Source organism: Garra rufa, chromosome 7, assembly GCF_049309525.1.
Source record: "Garra rufa chromosome 7, GarRuf1.0, whole genome shotgun sequence".
NCBI classification, from domain to species: Eukaryota; Metazoa; Chordata; class Actinopteri; order Cypriniformes; family Cyprinidae; genus Garra; species Garra rufa.
This window is the reverse complement of record NC_133367.1, coordinates 41,444,849-41,463,982: the sequence shown is the minus strand read 5'-3', so window position 1 is coordinate 41,463,982 and position 19,134 is coordinate 41,444,849. Positions and strand designations below refer to the sequence as shown.

The following is a 19,134-nucleotide window of genomic DNA, read 5'->3' as shown; positions in this document are numbered from 1 at the left end:
AATAACCGTTCTTATCTTAGGACAACTTTTGAAGAACTTCTTTGATCCATTTCGAATGTTGACTACTGTATATATATTGTAGATGTTCTAAATAAATGTGCTTTTCTCTGATTGGCTACAGAACCCTGTCCATCACTTCTGCTGCAGAGACACATGGCTGAACTCCTTAGTCAAGATAAAGACATGGCTGCCATGTTCCTCAATAGTGTCTTAAACCAGCTCAACTGGGCCTTCTCTGAATTCATCGGCATGATACAGGAGGTAAGAAACTTTTTTGCCTCCCCTCCACAGAGCTTCTAATGTGTCAGTAATGTGTCAGACCAACAGGAAACTCAGGCAGAAGTTGAAGTGTCAACACACTGAAACAAACAGAGCAATCAATGTTTTGAGAACACACCACAGAGCTAAAGTAAAAAAAAAAATCTTTAACCAAAAGTTAAATGAAACTCTACTTGTTTAAATCCATGGGAGATTGTTTTTTTTTTTCACCCCACTGATTAGCCCTGTAATTCTGTAGCTTTCCACTAACTCAATCAGAGCCTGTAAATTATTCACGATGACAATGTAATCATGATTGCCACTTGATATTTGAACTGAATTACCATCATCTTGGATTTTCAGTATAAAATGAATCTTTGCGTAGTTCAAGTTACTTAGTCTTTGAAATATTCATTAGATGTGTTTGATTGTGTTGATAAGAAGTGCCTAATAACAAGACTTCTACACATTTTCAAGAAAATAGAAGTGGAGCTTGCCCTTGCAATCATCAGCACCACTAGTTTGATAGAGTGTTGTTAGGCACAAGGTGTTTCTAGAGTGTTGACCTAAACACTATTCTTTTGCTGCCTTGCAAACACTGGTATTTCCTTCAGAAAATGCAAATGTAGTTTACCTTGCGCTCAATTCCCTCTCGTTAACAAATTCATTCAGCTGCACAGTAATTTCATAATTAGGACACCATGGAAACAACCTTTTGGGAAGAGTAGCGTGCCAGCCCCTCCCGTGGTAGGGTCATTATTAAACGCAGGCTTTGGAGTCTCAGGGGGAGATACAGAAGAAAGCAAAACCTCCCTGATCTATAATGGCGGGGAATTAAACCTCGGACGTAAAAGCACTTTCTCACCAGCCTTTCTCCTCTACTCTTAAATCAATGTCTTTCAGGAGAGCTGTAGAGTTGAAATTCTGCTTATTGCAGATTGCACTTTGATTCGTATGCTACTTTACCTGGAGGTTGGCTGGCTCTTAGCAGTGCCTTTCATCTGCGATGATCCACGAATTAGGAGGCAGTGGTCTCCAGGGGAGTGTGTGATGTGTTTACGGACTGAGTTTCAGTGAGCGCTAAATTGAAATGAAGGGTAGATGTAGAAAAGACTCTGATGAGAATGTCTAAGCATCAAGACTCTAAATACAAGTGCACTAAATACAAAAGACTCTAAGTGCACTAAATATAACAGTTTTATGAATAGTACAATGTTGGGGGTGCTTATGAAAAACCCACCAACAAAGCACTAGGTGCTTGAGAGTGGTTTGCAAGGCCTTGCTATGCAACTGCTAAGTCATTCTGAGTAATCATTATTAAGGTTTTGCTGTGTGGTTGCAGGGTGTTTGCTGGGGTGTTGCTATGTGTCTGGAGTGTGGTTGGAGGGTGAATTTAGGGAGTTTTCACAGTGGTTGCTGGGGTGGTTGATGGGGGTTACTGTGTGGATGCAGGAGGTTGCTGGGATGTTGCTATGTGGTTGCAGAGTGGTTCTTGGGGTGTTGCTATTTGGTTTTTGGGGTGCTGCTATGTGGTAGCAGGGAGGTTGCTGGGGGGTCATTGGGTGTTTTCACTGTGATTGCTGGGGTGTTGCTATGTGGTTACAGGGTAGTTGATGGGGGGTTACTGTGTGGTTGCAGGGGGATTGCTGGGGTGTTGTTATGTGTCTGCAGGGTGTTGCTATGTGGTTGCAGGGTGGTTCTTGGGGTGTTGCTATTTGGTTTTTGGGGTGTTGCTATGTGGTAGCAGGGAGGTTGCTGGGGGGTCACTGGGTGTTTTCACTGTGATTGCTGGGGTGTTGCTATGTGGTTACAGGGTAGTTGATGGGGGGTTACTGTGTGGTTGCAGGGGGATTGCTGGGGTGTTGTTATGTGGCTGCAGGGTGTTGCTATGTGGTTGCAGGGTGGTTCTTGGGGTGTTGCTATTTGGTTTTTGGGGTGTTGCTATGTGGTAGCAGGGAGGTTGCTGGGGGGTCACTGGGTGTTTTCACTGTGATTGCTGGGGTGTTGCTATGTGGTTACAGGGTAGTTGATGGGGGGTTACTGTGTGGTTGCAGGGGGATTGCTTTGGTGTTATGTGGCTGCAGGGTGCTTGTTGGGCTGTTGCTATGTGTCTGGAGTGTGGTTGGAGGGTGAATTTAGGGAGTTTTCACAGTGGTTGATGGGGGTTGCTGTGTGGATGCAGGGGGTTGCTGGGATGTTGCTATGTGGTTGAGGAGTGGTTCTTGGGGTGTTGCTATTTGGTGTTTGGGGTGCTGCTATGTGGTAGCAGGGAGGTTGCTGGGGGGTCATTGGGTGTTTTCACTGTGATTGCTGGGGTGTTGCTATGTGGTTACAGGGTGCTTGTTGGGCTGTTGCTATGTGGCTGGACTGTGTTTGGAGGGTGATTTAGAGTGCTATAGTGTTAGAGTGCTCTAACAAGCACTTTAACAAGTTTTCATAGTGGTTGCAGGGGTGTTGCTATGTGGTTGAAGGGTGTTGCTGGGGCATTGCTATGTGGCTGCAGGGTGTTTGCTGGGGTTTTGCTATGTGGCTGGAGTGTGTTTGGAGAGTGATTTCAGGGAGTTTTCACAATGGTTGCTGGGGTGGTTGATAGGGGGTTACTGTGTGGATGCAGGGGGTTGCTGGGATGTTGTTATATGGTTGCAGGGTGGTTCTTGGGGTGTTGCTATGTGGTAGCAGGGAGATTGTTGAGGGATCACTGGTTGTTTTCATGGTGATTGCTGGGGTGTTGCTATGTGGTTACAGGGTAGTTGATGGGGGTTACTGTGTGGTTGCAGGGGGGTTGGTGTGGTGTTGTTATGTGGCTGCTGGGCGTTTGTTGGGGTGTTGCTATGTGGCTGGAGTGTGTTTGGAGGGTGATTTAGAGTGCTTCGAGCACTCTAACAAGCACTTTAACAAGTTTTCACAGTAGTTGCTGGGGTGTTGCTATGTGATTGAGGGGTGTTGCTGGGGTGTTGCTATGTGGCTGGAGTTTTCACAGTGGTTGCTGGGGTGGTTGATAGGGGTTACTGCGTGGATGCAGGGTGGTTGCTGGGGTGTTGCTATGTGGCTGGTGTGTGTTTGGAGAGTAATTTCAGGGAGTTTTCACAGTGGTTGCTGGGGTGTTGCTGTGTGGTTGCAGGGTGCTTCTTGGGTTGTTGCTATTCAGTTGCAGGGGGTTTCCTGGGGTGCTGCTATGCAATTTATCAAGCAGCCCTAGTTGCTGGAGTGTTGCTACTTGGCTGCAGGGGGTTCTTGGGTTGTTGCTATTTGGTGGCAGGGTGGTAAGTCTTGGGGTGTTGGTATGTGGTTGCTGGGGTGTTGCTGTGTTGTTGCAGGGGGGTTGCCGTGGTGTTGCTGTGTGGTAGCAATAAGAATGTAACTATTCACTCAACTCAACTAAATTGAAATGCTGAACCATAATACAAATAAAATAACTGTCTTCGTATAAGTAAACTAAGACTTTGCCTGTGCTCTTTCCATTTAAAATTAGTGGCAATCACTGCATTTTAATCGCAATCTAAAGATGCTACATATGCCACATGAGCAGTTTTTGATTTAAATTTGATTTTAAAAATTTGAAGCAAAAAAAGAAAGGTCTGACTTCAGCTGTGTGAAACTGTACTACATAAAGCATACCTGAATGAAACAGCAGATGGGCTGCATGAGAACACAGATTTGCTCTTTGACAGCATGGTGTTTATGGAAGAACAGCAGTATAGCACTTTCTTGGTTACCGGTGTAAACAAAGCAGCACTGCACTTATAAACACCACTTTAGTATGCATATACTAAAGTGGAAAAGATGAAGACAGAGGAAAGATGAAGAGAAAATACCACTTATTTTTTTCTGGACAGTCAGTTTCTCTCAGAAGATACATTTATATAAACCTCCACCCCAACTGTGTCGCAATTAGTTCAACATATATTTCCATCAATATTTGCAGTGATGTGGTTGCAGGCTGGTTGCTGGAGGTATCCTGGGCCTACAGCCTTATCCTCAATGTATTGCTGTTACTCTAATATGAACTTTAATAAGCTGACTGTCATTAGGTCTCATTTTATCTCATTCCATACAACAAGATATACAGTCCCCTATCTGCAGTCTCATAACATCTCTTTTGACCTCCCTGTGCCTCCTTATTGTGGCTCTTCATGTCTTATTTTATTTCCTGTCAGATCCAACAGGCAGCAGAGCGGCCGGAGAGGAATTTCGTGGACACACGGCAGTTAAAGGTGTGCGCAACCTGTTTTGACCTCTCTGTCAGTCTGTTACGAGTCTTGGAGATGACCATTACTCTAGTGCCGGAAATATTTTTGGACTGGACACGCCCCTCCGCTGAGCTGCTGCTACGCCGATTGGCTCAGGTAAGCATGATAGACAGCAAAGATGTGATCTGTAAATGCTTTTCTAAAGTGTAAAGCAACATTTAAAACTTGCAAGTGCAAAGTGAATAAAATGAAATTTATTTTATGCTCACCATTAACATTTCTCTAAAGCAGTTTCATGCAGTACTCTGAGTTAATGATCCTGTTTGAAGCAATTTGCTATTAAACATTTCTGTTTACTTTCTCAGACTCTTGCAGTGCAATGACTTTTTCAAAACATAAATTATTAACAACACTAAGAAAATTTATGAACCTGCATCAAAAGAGGGTCATAGCAACAAAACTAATTTCATTTTTTGAAATACGAGGTCAGTGTAGTACATAGACATCTAACTAGACTAGTGTACTTTCTGTGCAGACAAAGATGTCAGAAACTTACTCTACAGTTCTGCATTATTTTATTATGTTTCATTTTAATTTAAATAAATTTTTGTTTGTTTAATTACTACTGAGCTACAGTTGTTGTTTTTTTGTTTTTGACAATTTTTGCATCATACCTGATTTGCATTTATTCTTTTAGTAAATTGGGTACTTCAAAAGCAGACATTGTGTGAAAAACAAGACTATCGATGGACGCAATTTGTTCTGTGTGAATCCCCCCAAAATGTGATTAAATTGTTGAATATAGCCAATTTAAAGCATAAATTATTACAGCTCAGCAGTGCAAAGAATCTGTATTGGATTGAAGCTAATGGTCAGGGTTTATTGATCCATAAATGAAGTCATTTTGTCAAACCATAAAAGATATTACAAGGGTGATGGAGGGGAGGGCAGTCATTATTAGGAAGAGGATGAAAGCTATTCGATGCTTTTCAACTTCATGGGCATTTTTTTAATGGGTGTTTGTTTATGGATAATATATGTGGTGAATCGTTCTATGGCACTGACTGAAAAAAGAGTAAATAATCTTATTCTGTTTTCTTAATGTTACTGCATTTGCTCAACTATTTAAGTTATTTTAAAATGTATATTCAAAATAAATTATCTTTAATTAATAGGAAATATAAGTTTATTAATAACTATACATTTATCAATAATAATCTAATGTTGGGTGCAAAATTAGCTAGCTAGCTAAACAAAGCTAGTTTGTAAAATAGTGTTTTGTTTGACAGTTCAATTTAGGCTAAATCTGCAGTTTTTTCAACCCTGTTACCTATTCTTATGTAGCTTTTTTCTTAAATTTGATTTAGTATTTGTTTATTTTATATTGATGTATATTTAATGCGTACTGTTCAGAAATGATGAAATCACAAAAATCTGTGTTGTAATTTGTATTTACTTGTGTCCAAATGTGTGGTAACAGCATTGAAAAAAACATCAATGCAAATATCATATAAATGTAAAAAAAAGACAAGTGATAGTGTTTTGTTTTCACAGTTCAGTTTAGGTATAATCTGCAGTTTTTTCAACCCTGGTACCCATTCTTATGTAGTTCTTTTTTTAATTTATAAATATTTGTTTATTTTATTTTTATGTATATTTATTGCTTACTGTTCAGAAATTATGAAATCACACGCAAAAAAACAAACAAACAAACAGTGTTTTAATCTGTATTTATTCATGCCCAAAAGTTTGGTAACAGTGTTGGAAAAACAAATCATTTAGGTTTTGTAAAGTATTGTTTTGTTTTGACAGTTTAATTTAGGCAATTTGCAGTTTTTCGATCCACCTATCCTCATGTAGCCTTTTTATTTGATTTAATATTTATTTTATTTTGATGTGTATTTAGATTTTATGTAGATGTATATTTAATGCTTACTGTTCAGAAATGATAAAATCACAAAAAAATCAGGGTTTAAAACTGTATTTACTTATGTCCAAAAGTTGGTAACAGGGTTGAAAAAATTACAAACACCATATTAAAGTCATATAGGTTTTTTTTTTTTTTTGTTGAAAGTTTAATTTAGGCAACATTGCAGTTTTTTCAACCTCTTACCCATTCTTATGTATCCTTTTTTATTTAATATGCGTTTATTTTATTTTGATGTATATTTAATGCTTACTGTTCAGAAATCATGAAATCACACACACACACACACACACACACACACACACACACACACACACACACACACACACACACACACACACACACACAAAAACAGTGTTTTAATCTTTATTTATTTATGTCCAAAAGTTTGGTAACAGTGTTGAAAAAATTGCAAACATCATATGAAAAAGATGGTGATATGTATTTTTTAAAATAGTGTTTTGTTTTGACAGTTCAGTGTAGGCAAATATTTTTTTTTTCTACCCTGTTACCTGTTCTTACATAGTTTTTTGTTTATTTATTATGCGGATGTTATTATATATATATGTTTATTTTATTTTGATGTATATTTAGTGCTTACTGAAAAATAAATCACAAAAATCAGGGTTTTAAACTATTTATTAATGTTCAAAAGTTGGTAACAGTGTTGAAAAAATGCAAACATAAATAAATGTAAAAAAGACAAGTCATATAGGTTTGTAAAATAGTGTTTTGTTTTGACAGTTCACTTTAGGCACAATCTGCAGTTTTTTCAATCCTGTTACCCATGCTTATGTAGTAATTTTTTATTAATTTAATTATTAAATTAAGTTTATTTTATTTTTATATATATTTAATGCTTACTGCTCAGAAATAATGAAATCACAAAACCAGGATTTTAAACTATTTATTAACGTCCAAAAGTTGGTAACAGGGTTGAAAAATGGCAAACGTCATATAAATGTTAAAAAGACAAGTCATACAGGTGTTTTAAAGTAGTTTTTTGTTTTGACAGTTCACCTTAAGGCACAATCTGCAGTTTTTTCAACCCTGTTACCCATTCTTATTTAGCTTTATTTTTATTGATTGTTTATTATTTTATTTATGTATATTTAATGGTTACTGCTCAGAAACAATGAAAACACAAAAATCAGGGTTTGTAACTATAGACTAATGTCCAAAGTTAGTAACAGGGTTGAAAAAAGCTAACCGTATAAAAGAAGAACACATATAATATGTTTTTACTTGTATTAATCATCATCACGTCCTGAGGTTAATTATCTTTTAACATTTTACTAATTATAGGTTACGTACCTCCTTTTTAATATTCAGATGCTATTTTGCACTCTATTCATGGAAGTGCCATGCAAATGAGGAGCAAACAGGCTACTGCATGTTTTCAAGGCCTCAATTATGGAAGAGAAGGCTTTGAAAATGTGTTTTCTGGTGGGTTTTTCTCACAGTGCTTACGTGGGCTCTATTCCCAGCGGAGCGTCCATTCACCTGCGGCTTGTAATCAGGCTTTAACTGAAAAACACCTGTGAGCACAGCAGGCATCCACACGTCCTTGAGGAGCAGAACCCCCATCTCAAGCATACTTATCCATTTACATTTTTTCTTGTCCCTGAAGGATTTATCCTATTTTTGAATACAATTACATGCGATGCGCTGTAGTAAACGTCAGTAATTGGCACCTGACAGCTTGCTAGCTCTGATTTAAATTCTCAGGCGCATGATGCTGAGTCCAAGTGGCGTGCTAAAGGAGCAAAGGGAATGATTATTGCAGTCTGGTCACTTTGATTTTTGACCAGATGTGTTTGATTTGCTCACTGAAACTCTTTCAGACTGGAGCAGGTGACATCTGTTCATGTTAAAAGGATAGTTCAGCCAAAAAAAGAGATTTCCGCGATTTTTCGTTTACTTAGCCTCATGTCTTACCTATATGCATTTTTTTTCTGTAGAACACAAAATAACAATTTTAATTTTAATTTAATATCTTTTTTTGTGTTCTGCGGAAAAAAAAAAAACTATTTAATAATATAATATAATATAATATAATGTTTGTGTTTTGTTTTGCATTTTTGTTTTGTTTATTTGTAATAAAATGCATCAAATGTATTTATTTTGTGTTTTGTTTTATTTTTAATATAGTTTTGTTTTGTTTTTGCCTTTTTTCTTTGTTTTTTGTTTGTTTGTAATAAAGTGTTGTTTTTCATTTATTTTGTTTTGTGTTGTTAGTTTTTGTTTGTAATACAGTGTTAAGTTTTTGTTTTATGTTGTTTTTGCTTTGATGTTTTTTGTGTTTTTTGTTATGCTTGTAATATAATGTTATGTTTTTCCTTTCTGTTATTGTTTTTGCGTTTATTTTCTTTGTTTTGTATTTTTTTTGTTTATAATATAGTGTTGTTTTATGTTGTTTTTGTTTTGCTTTGTGTTTTGTTTTTGTTTAATGTTGTTTTTGTTTTGTTTGTTTGTAATAAAGTGTTATGTTTTTGATTTATTTTTGTTTTGTATTTTTGTTTTGTTTGTAATATAATGCTATGTTTATCTTTTATGTCTTAGTTTTGTTTTGCTTTGCTTTCCTGTTTTGTGTATTTTTTGTTTTGTTTGTGATGTAGTATTAGATTTTTTGTTTTATTTCTTTGTTATTCTTTAGGTTTGGGGGGGTGGGCAACTTTAATTAGGAGTACTTTTTCATCTCTGGTTTATATGTTTGTTTGTTTTTTAATACCAAGGTTATGTTTGACAATATTTGTATTTTATTTTCTTTCTACAGCTCCTGAACCAGGTGTTAAATCGAGTCACGGCAGAAAGAAACCTCTTTGACAGGGTGGTCAACTTGCGCCTCCCAGGTAATTCTAACCAATTTCCTTCTTATGCAAAAATAATCTCAAATTAATGCAAATAGATGCATTGAACATGAACTGCATGCTTTATTTTACGCACTTGAGGATGCACTCGAATTTCTGAAACGCTTAGTGTGCTGTGCGGAGCTGAATTTAAACCTCTCAGGTATTTTGGTTTGTCCTTGATCGCATCCCCCGTGAGCTGAAATACGGTTTGTTGTAACCTAACATTCGACTTTTCAAATGTTCCTTTTATAGCACCTTGTTTCAAGTCCCAGAACAAATAAGAAGTAATTTGATATGCATTTTCTGACGTTCTTGACATCACCTCTGAAACCCTTTCGGAAGTTTGGAAAGTCAGCCTGTACACTCAGGGAATGATATGAGAATAGGTCAAAAGATTACATTGCGAGTTAGTATGAAAATATAATCCAATTCAGGAGGATACTGAGACTGTCATCAGACCAATTTTTAGCCTTGACATTGCAGATTTATAATAAACGAGATTGGGTCATGTTGTTAGCCTGAACTTCACCCCTAGAGGGGCACATAGAAAAGCCTGGCTTTCAATGCATTTTAAACTTGTTATTAGATGGCATATTGTGACCCAGGTCTCTATGGTCTCGGATTCTGTGACCTTCAATTCCACTCAAGTGCTGTTTAGTGGCTTTAGTAGATTTAGTTTATTCAGCACTTGATGAGTTCTCCTGCCCTATTCTTTTTTTTTTTTTTTTTTTGATGGACCATCAGAAAATTCAGAGAAAATTTGGTATGAAAGCATTAAGGTGTCCTTGAAAAAAAGTCAAACGAAACTGCATTAGGCAAACTCTGTCTCTTTCCAGCAAGATTGCTGCTTGCACTGACCTGTGCTTCAGAAAATTGCTTTGCAGAAAGACAATTATCTAAATATGAAATTACTTTAAATATGCTTTTTTGGAGAGTAATTGTCTTGACAATTGACGTCAAACTGATGTCATGCAGACCCTTAATTTTCTTACTTACTTATTCCCACCAAAAACAGTTTTTACATATATAGGTTGAGTAAAGCATTAAATATACATCAAAATAATATAAACAAATAAATGCTACGTACGAATGTGTATCTGGATTTCTTTGATATTGTAATGTAATATTTAAAATATAAAAAGACATAAAGTTATTTTGGTATGTAAAACAGGCAGAATCTGCTGTTTTTGCAACCCTGTTACCCCCAATTCAAAATTAGATTTAATACTGTTTAATTTATTTTGATGTATATTTAATATTTAATCAGTTCAATTTAAGAAAATCTGCATTTTTTCAACTCTGTTAACCATTCTTACATAGCCTTTTTATATATTATGATGTTTATGTATATTTAATGCTTACTCAACCCTGTTAAGTGCACAATATACTATTTTAAAATAAATGCATTTTCCTTAATGATTTTGTACAAGTTTTACCTGTCTACCTGAAGGTAGAAGTCCAGAAGTTTGGTAACAGGGTTGACAAAAATGGCAAACATTTAGGTTTGTAAAATAGTGCTTTGTTTTGACAGTTCAATTTAGGCAAATCTGCAGCTCTGTTACCCATTCTTGCGTAGCATTTTTTTACATTATTTTTTTTATTTTATTTTGATGTATATTTAATGTATTATTTAATACTTAATAGTGCTTTTTTTAATAGTTTAGTTAAGGCAAAATCTGCAGTTTTCTCAACCCTGTTACTCATTCTTACGTAGCGCTATATTTTTTAAAAAGTTTATTTTACTATGATGTATATTAAATGCCTACTTGAAGTCCAGAAGTTAGGTAACAGTGAAATATACTGCTTTGTTTTGACAATTCAGTTTAGGCAAAATATGCAGGTTTTTTTTTTTTTTTAACCCTGATACCCATTCTTACGTAAATTTAAATGGTTTATTTTACTTTGATGTATATTTAATGCTTACTCAACCCTATTGAGTGCACAATATACTGTATTAAAATTAAGGAATTGTCCTTATTGATTTTGTACGAGTTTTAACTGTTTGAAATTTGGTAACGGTTGAAAAAAATAGCAAAAAGGTAGGTTTGTAGAAAATCTGCTTTTTTCAAGCTTGTTACCCATTTTAATGTAGACTTTTTTAAATATTTGTTTTTAAATGTATATTTAATGCTTCCTCAACCCTGTTGAGTGCACAATATACTTTAAAATGAATACATTTTCCTTATTGATTTTGTACAAGTTTTACCTGTTTGAAGTTTAAAGTCCAGAAGTTTGGTAACAGGGTTGAAACATTTAGGTTTTTAAAATAGTGCTTTGTTTTAACAGTTTAGTTTGGTTTAGTTTTATTTTTTTCAACCATGTTACCCATTTTATGTATATTTAATGCTTACTCAACCCTGTTGAGTGCACAATATACTGTATTAAAATTAAGGAATTGTCCTTATTGATTTTGTACGAGTTTTAACTGTTTGAAGTTTGGTAACAGGGTTGAAAAAAAATGCAAAAAGGTAGGTTTGTAGAAAATCTGCTTTTTTCAACCTTGTTACCCATTTTAATGTAGACTTAAAAATTTTGTGATGTATATTTAATGCTTACTCAACCCTGTTGAGTGCACAATATACTTTAAAATGAATACATTTTCCTTATTGATTTTGTACAAGTTTTACCTGTTTGAAGTTTAAAGTCCAGAAGTTTGGTAACAGGGTTGAAACATTTAGGTTTTTAAAATAGTGCTTTGTTTTAACAGTTTAGTTTGGTTTAGTTTTATTTTTTTCAACCATGTTACCCATTTTATGTATATTTAATGCTTACTCAACCCTGTTGAGTGCACAATATACTGTATTAAAATGAATACATTTTCCTTATTGATTTTGTACAAGTTTTACCTGTTAGAAGTTTGGTAACAGGGTTGAAACATTTAGGTTTTTTTAAAATAATGCTTTGTTTTAGTTTTATTTTTTCAACCCTGTTACCCATTTTATGTATATTTAATGCTTACTCAACCCTGTTAAGTGCACAATATACTGTATTAAAATAAAGGGTTTTTCCTTATTGATTTTGTACAAGTTTTATAGTTTGAAGTCCAGATGTTTGGTAACAGGGTTGAAAAAAAAATTGCAAAAATTTAAGTTTGTAGAATGTTACCCATTCCTATGTAGAATTTTTAATTGTCTATTTAATTTTGATGTATATTTAGTGCTTACTCAACCCTGTTGAGTGCACAATATACTGTATTAAAATGAATGAATTTTCTTATTGATTTTGTTCAAGTTTTTCTTAGCAATATAACTGTATGTATGTGACAGAAATAAATATACAATCACAGTAACTGTACAGTATATAATGTATTGTTTAAGCATGTTTTATTTTGTTTGTAGGCCTGGAGAGTGTTGATCACTACCCCATCCTAGTGGCTGTTACAGGGATATTGGTGCGCATTCTGGTCGACTCCGATAAACAAGGGTGAGTTTATGGCTTTGCGTTTCATTATTCTCCCCTCTATATAATAGGATTTCCACATTTATGCGTGTTGCCGGGTTGAATTACTGATGTAGACTAAGAAAATGTGCATTAAGGTAATATACGGTGACGGCGCCCAGCCCTGCGCTGTAGTTATATACAAACCAAGCTTGTGTTTTATTTGATTCTGTCTGGATCCGGTCAGCGGGACTCCATAACTTGTGTTTCTGGTTCAAGAGGCGTTTCCTTTTCAAAGAGCACATTTGTTCTGAGGAAATGGGCACACGGCGGAGGTTTGTGTGTGTTGGCATGAGTGCCGTGTGACTTTGGTTCTGAGCTTCAGGAGCAATCGACGCTTAATTGCATGCTCTGCTGCCTGAGGGGAGTCTGACAGCCACCTCGTCCCTGTTGTGTGTCTGTGGGCTGAGAAGAGGGTCACAGCAACAGGATTCAGGACAGAACCTGTCCTGTGGGGAGGTGAAATCTAATAACGAGCTCCTGTTGAAAGAAATGAGACTTGTGAGAGAGCAAAGAAAGGACAAACGGGGCCTCCAATTCATCACTATCGCTCCAGCTCTCAGAAGTTTTTTGGTGGCTTTTGAAATGTTTCTACTAGAAAATTAGCTCTGTGGAAATTCTGTTCTATTGGTCTTGAGCTAAATAGCATTTTTTTCAAGATATTTAGAATCGAAATGTACACTGCCATACACAATTTGGAAATTATTATATATATATATATATATATATATATATATATATATATAATAATTTCCAAATTGTGTATGGCAGTGTTTTTTTTTTTTTTACTTGAATGATTTTAATCAGCAAGGGCACATTAAATTGACCAAAAGTGACAGTAAAGACATCAATCATGCTTTTAAACCTATTTATAAAAAAATCCAGATAAAATGTATCATGGTTTTCACAAAAATATGAAACAGCTCAACTGTTTTTAACATTGATAATAATCAAAAGTGTTTCTTGAGCAGCAAATCAGCATATTAAAATGATTTCTGAAGGACCATGTGACACTGAAGACTGGAGATATTTTGCTGAAAATTTAGCTTTACATCACAGGAATAAATTACATTTTACAATATAGACTAATAGAAACTAGCTAATAGTTGTAATAATTGAAATAAAAATAATAAAAATATATTATACATCAAATTTATATTAAATTTGTTTGGTTTTGTAACAATGTTGGAAGGCTAAAGCCTGAAGTAACAGTTGCTGAAAATTCAGCTTTGCCATTACAGAAATAAATTATATTTTTAAATATATTATGATAGAAAATGGTAATTGTAATTTTAAATTGTAAAAAATATTTCACATTATTACCATTTTTGTTTTTTTTAATTGTATTCCTGATTAAATAAATGCAGCCTTGGTGTGTAGAAGAGGCTTCTTTCAAAAACATTGGGAGGGAAAAACAAAAACACTTTTAAAAAGTAATGTGTATAAAGATGCAACCAAAATTTCACTACTCGCATACTGTCCTTGTTAAATTTAATATCGACAACTGTTATGCTGTTTTATAAAATAAAAAAATAAGAAATAAAATAAAACAAATAAGTAAATAAATATAAACAAAATTAATAAATAAATAAATAAATTAATTAATTAATTAATTAATTAATTAATTAACTAATTAATTAAAAATAAATAAATGCATTTTTTTTTTTAAATAAATAATATTTTAAAATTTTGGCTGTTAGTATTAAACCCTAAAACATTTTGAATGTAACAGGGTTGACCAAAAAATGTATTTAGTTATAATATACGATTTACTTCATGACACATATAAGTGCAGGATAGTGAGTTATTTATTAAAATTAAATGTCATATTTACTGTGATAGGGTTGAAATAATGTAGCACTGTATGTTTAGTATGAATAAAAATTCTGAAAAAAAAATGAAATATTAGTAATAAAGTAAAATGTATGAATTAAAACTCTCTCTCTCTCTCTCTCTCTCTCTCTCTCTCTCTCTCTATCTCTCTCTCTCTCTCTCTCTCTCTCTCTCTCTATATATATATATATATATATATATATATATATATATATATATATATATATAATATTATTTTATTATTATTTTTATTATTTTATTTATTTATTTTATAAATATATAGTATATGCACATTTTGGCTGTTTAGTATTCAACCCCAAAACATTTTGAATGTAACAGGGTTGACAAAAAATTGCCTGTTTAGGGAATAAACCCTAATAAGGAAAAAGTGCCATTTTTTACAATATTTTTATAATATTGTTATAATATGTGATTTACTTCATGGCACACAACGGTGCAGGATAGTGACAGATTTTATTTAGTTATTTATACAAATTTAATGCAATATTTACTGTGACAGGGTTGAAATAGTGTAGCACTGCAGGTTTATTTTATATAATTATTTTAATAAATAATTATTTAACTATTTTGTACAATTGGGGGAATTTGTATGAGAACCTATATTTGTTGATGACAAATCAAGTGTCCATGGCTCTTGTAATCTAGGCCTGAGATGAGAGAATAACAATTCTGAAATAAAAATAAATAAATAAAACATGAAATATCAGGAATAAAGTCAAATGTATGAATTAAAGCTAGGAATTCACATTTTTTTCCCTGAAAATGAGTAATATGCAATATGCTTTTTTTCATTGCTATTGAAAAGTGTAGTGAATACTGGGCCTCAATCAGCATTTTCTTATCTGTATTTTAAAAGCAAAAGCAAAGATTGTGTATCATTTCAAAATACATCTCTTTCAGAAATCTATTTTTGATATGCAGCTTTTGATTTGTCTGCATCATGAAATAATGAAATCTACCAGGCATAACAAGGTTCATGACTGGCCTTCAAGGATACTTCTGAGGATATCTAAAGGATATTTCCAGCTTGTTGCTGGAATCTGATGAAGCTATCCCTAGAAACATGCACTGGACAAGCTTTTATGCCATTGCTTTTGAACTTTCCAAACCTGTGATCAGTCCTGATTCCCAGAATACTGCTAAACCTGCTTTGAACTTCCAAGATGCACAAATGATTTCAGAAATGCATGAACAATGAATCATTCTGAGATCTGATTCCTGGAAAGCCCTGATAGACAGCTCTCGTTCGTCCAAGGCTTGTGAACTAGTGCGAGCGTCGAGCAGATGTTTAACACTTCACAGAAACATCCGGTTAATGTGTGTGAATCCAGAACAAATCAATGCTTTAGAGATAACAACAGTGTAGACAGATAAATCTCAGATTAATCACACAGAATTTTTAATGGTTTCTGACAGTAAATGTCAAACTGCATCCAGTAAAAGCTTGAGCGTGGTTTACTATTGTATTATAAATTGCAGTACCATCAGGCCACTAATTTTCTGTTGCATTTGCATTGTGTTGAGGGTTTGACTGTGGCTGCTTGTGTTCATTATTCTTAATGCACAGCTGATTTGGTAGTTTGATGTATTTGAGATTAAATAAATTGGGGTTTATTGGTCATGTAAGATGATGCTCTTGAGGCAAAGATGAGGCATTTGTTGAATTTGAATTGCTTACAGCATTTAATACAATGCAATACCTACTGAAATACAGTATAAAATGCACTTTTACTAATAACATTACATTTATTTTTGTTTTATTCTATTTTCTTTTTATGTTCTGTGATTTTGTTTTGTTCTTTTTCTTGTTTATTTTTCTGTTTTGATTTTGTTCTAATCTGTTCTGTTCTTTTTTTTGTTTTTGCTTTGTTTTGTTTTTCACTTGTTTTTTTTTTTTTGTTTTTGCTGTGTTTTTGGGTTTTGTCTGTTGTTCTGTTCTATTTGTTCTATTTTTTGTTTGTAGTTTTGTTTATTTTTCAGGGTTTTTTGTTTGTTTGTTTTTCTGTTCTGTTATGTTTTTTTTTTTTTTTGCTTTGTTTTGTGGTTGTGTTTTTTTCTACTTATACTTTGTTCTGTTCTGTTTTTTTTGTTTTTCTGTGTTGTGTGTTTTTGTTTGTTTTGTTTTTTGCTTTGTTTTGTGGTTTTGTTATTACTTCTGTTTAGTTTAGTTTGTTTGTTTTTGCTGCTTTTTTGTTTTTGCATATTCTATTTTTTTGTTCTGTTTTTAGTTCATTTTTTTATGCTTTGTTTTGTGGTTTGGTTTCTGTTCTGTTTTTTTTACTTCTGTTCTGTTTTTTGTTTGGTTTTCTGTGTTTGTTGTTATTTTTTTCTATTTTTAGTTTGTTTATTGCTTCATTGTTCTGTTTTGTTTAGTTTGTTTTGTTTTTCAGTTTTTTTTTTTTACTTTTTTTGTTCTGTCTTTAGTTTGTGTTTTTAATTTGTTTTTGTTTTTTTGTTCTGTTGTTTGTTTGTATTTGCTTGTCTTGTTTTGGGCAGCGTTTTTGTGGTTTCGCTTATTGTTCCGTTTTTTTTGTTTAGTTTTTTTTGTGTGTTTTTTCTATGTTTTGTGGTTTTGTTTTGCTTTTTTTTTCTCTGGGAAGGCCATGGTAGAAGCTTCATTCTGTGCTCAGTGAAACAATTTTGTGTTGATTTTGGTGTTTGTTTTGGATCATCGTCCTAATGGAAGATGCAACAGAGGCGGTCAGGTTTTGATTTTTTATCTGCTGGTATTTGACAGAGTCCATGAAGCCATGTCTCTAAGCAAGATGTCCAGGACCTCCGGCAGAAAAATAGGTCCACAACATTAAAGATTTTTTTTTTAACCGTGGGCATGGGGTACTTTTTTATCCCTGTCTGCACCAAAACCATCTGGAGGGTTAGCTGCCAAAATCCTCATTTTTAGTTTCATCTGACCATAGAAGCCAGTCCTGTTTGACGTCCCAATCATGTCTGACAAGTGAATATGCTGGAGTTTGTTTTTGGATGAGCCAGGAGGATTTTTTCTTGAAACCCTCTGGAACAACATGTGGTAATGTAGGGGCTGTTTGATCATTTTATTTTAGGCTTTCTGACCCCAAGACTCAATTCTCTGCAATTCTCCAGCTGTGATCCTTGGAAAGTCTTTGACCACTCAAACTCTCCTCCTTATTGTGCATTAGGATGATATAGAGACACATCCTCTTCTAGGCAGATTTGTAACATCTTTAGTTGATTGGAACTTCTTATTTATTGCCGTAATGGTGAAAATGGGGATTTTCAATGCTTTAGCTCTTTTCTTACAGCCACTTTCTATTTTGTGAAGCTCAACAGTGTTGTTCTGCACCATCATGGATGATTAAGGGAATTTGGCTTTTGTGTTCCTCATATTTACAATCCTGTGGAACAGAAAGTCATGACTGGACAATTTTATACTCCTAGCCATCATGGTGTGCTAATTTTTAAAAAAATATTAATAGGAATATACTTCAGAGATATTTTACTTAGACAAAGTTTTAGGGGTGCCAATAATTGTGGCCAACGTGAACTAGAGAAAAACATTTATTTCGTAATGAGATTGAAAGGTTAGAATTTTGTGAATTTTTCAAATGAAAGATCTAAAGGATAAACAATGCAGATTATTTTCACAGTCACCTTTGCTCTTATTTACTAAGGGTGCCAATATTAGCGGAGGGCACTGTATGTAGTCTTTCAATAAATGGCATCACAAAAAAAAAAAAAAAACTTGTATAATTGTATAATAATTATGAAGAATAACATGTTACTTGTAATGGTTTCACATTTGATATCATGTTGATTACTTATATACAATATGGTATAATCGAATATATAAAATCATGCATTATGATACAATATACATTTGTCATGTACAAAAAGACAAGTGATAAAATTGACATTAAATACATTTTGCACTTTGTTCAAATATTTAAATTTATTGTACAGAAACACATTTTAAATTCGTATTTAGTTTCAATAATGTATTTATTTATTTCTTTTTTTACATTAAATTTGTGTTTAATGCCTTTTTTCATTGCACATAATTACACTTCTCACCTTTCATATAGTTGTATTGACACATTTATTTATTAAATAACCATTGACTGATTATTATTTCATGTAATATTTATGCATTTTCTCCTATGTTTAATTTTGTCAGTTATATCCCTTTTAAATTTTATTTTGGTGAATTATGTAATACGAATCTTAACAGATCTTCGGGATCGACTGAGCTGCTTCTCCAGTTTTTTTGCTGTTGCCCACAGCAACTGCACCAATTACCCAGAATGCTTTAGTGTTCTCTTATCTTCTCAAGATGGCCTAGCTTCTCTCTCCGCATGCTGCGATAAGACCTGACCTTTCTCTTTGAATGTCACCAGCCTTCTTCTGCTTGATTTATAAGGTCTTTTAAGGTCCTTTTATAAGGTCGCACTAAGCCTGTACGCACACTGGACACCGACATTAAGTTTGTCAGGTCACTTCTGTTTACAGGTGAACACGAGAGATTGTGTCTTGAGAGGATGACCTTTACGCACTTGACAAAACCGCAACACCTCACGTAAAAGCTGAGGCGAAAAGCAACCATCCTCACCGCTTTCCGCGAGCGTTTAGAAGTGTGCAG

General features: G+C 34.0%; 1 protein-coding gene across 1 annotated transcript in view; it reads left to right on the top strand.

Moving 5' to 3' along the window:
* The window catches only part of LOC141338169 (E3 ubiquitin-protein ligase RNF123-like), a 201,681-nt gene extending 182,819 nt beyond the window's left edge, over nucleotides 1–18,862 (top strand). The window contains exons 27-31 of the mRNA XM_073843723.1: nucleotides 122–261; nucleotides 4,416–4,604; nucleotides 9,152–9,227; nucleotides 12,566–12,650; nucleotides 18,829–18,862. Of these exons, the coding sequence (XP_073699824.1) occupies nucleotides 122–261; nucleotides 4,416–4,604; nucleotides 9,152–9,227; nucleotides 12,566–12,650; nucleotides 18,829–18,862 (524 nt within the window). The remainder of the gene's footprint in view (nucleotides 1–121; nucleotides 262–4,415; nucleotides 4,605–9,151; nucleotides 9,228–12,565; nucleotides 12,651–18,828) is intronic.
* The last annotated feature ends 272 nt before the right edge of the window (nucleotides 18,863–19,134 follow it).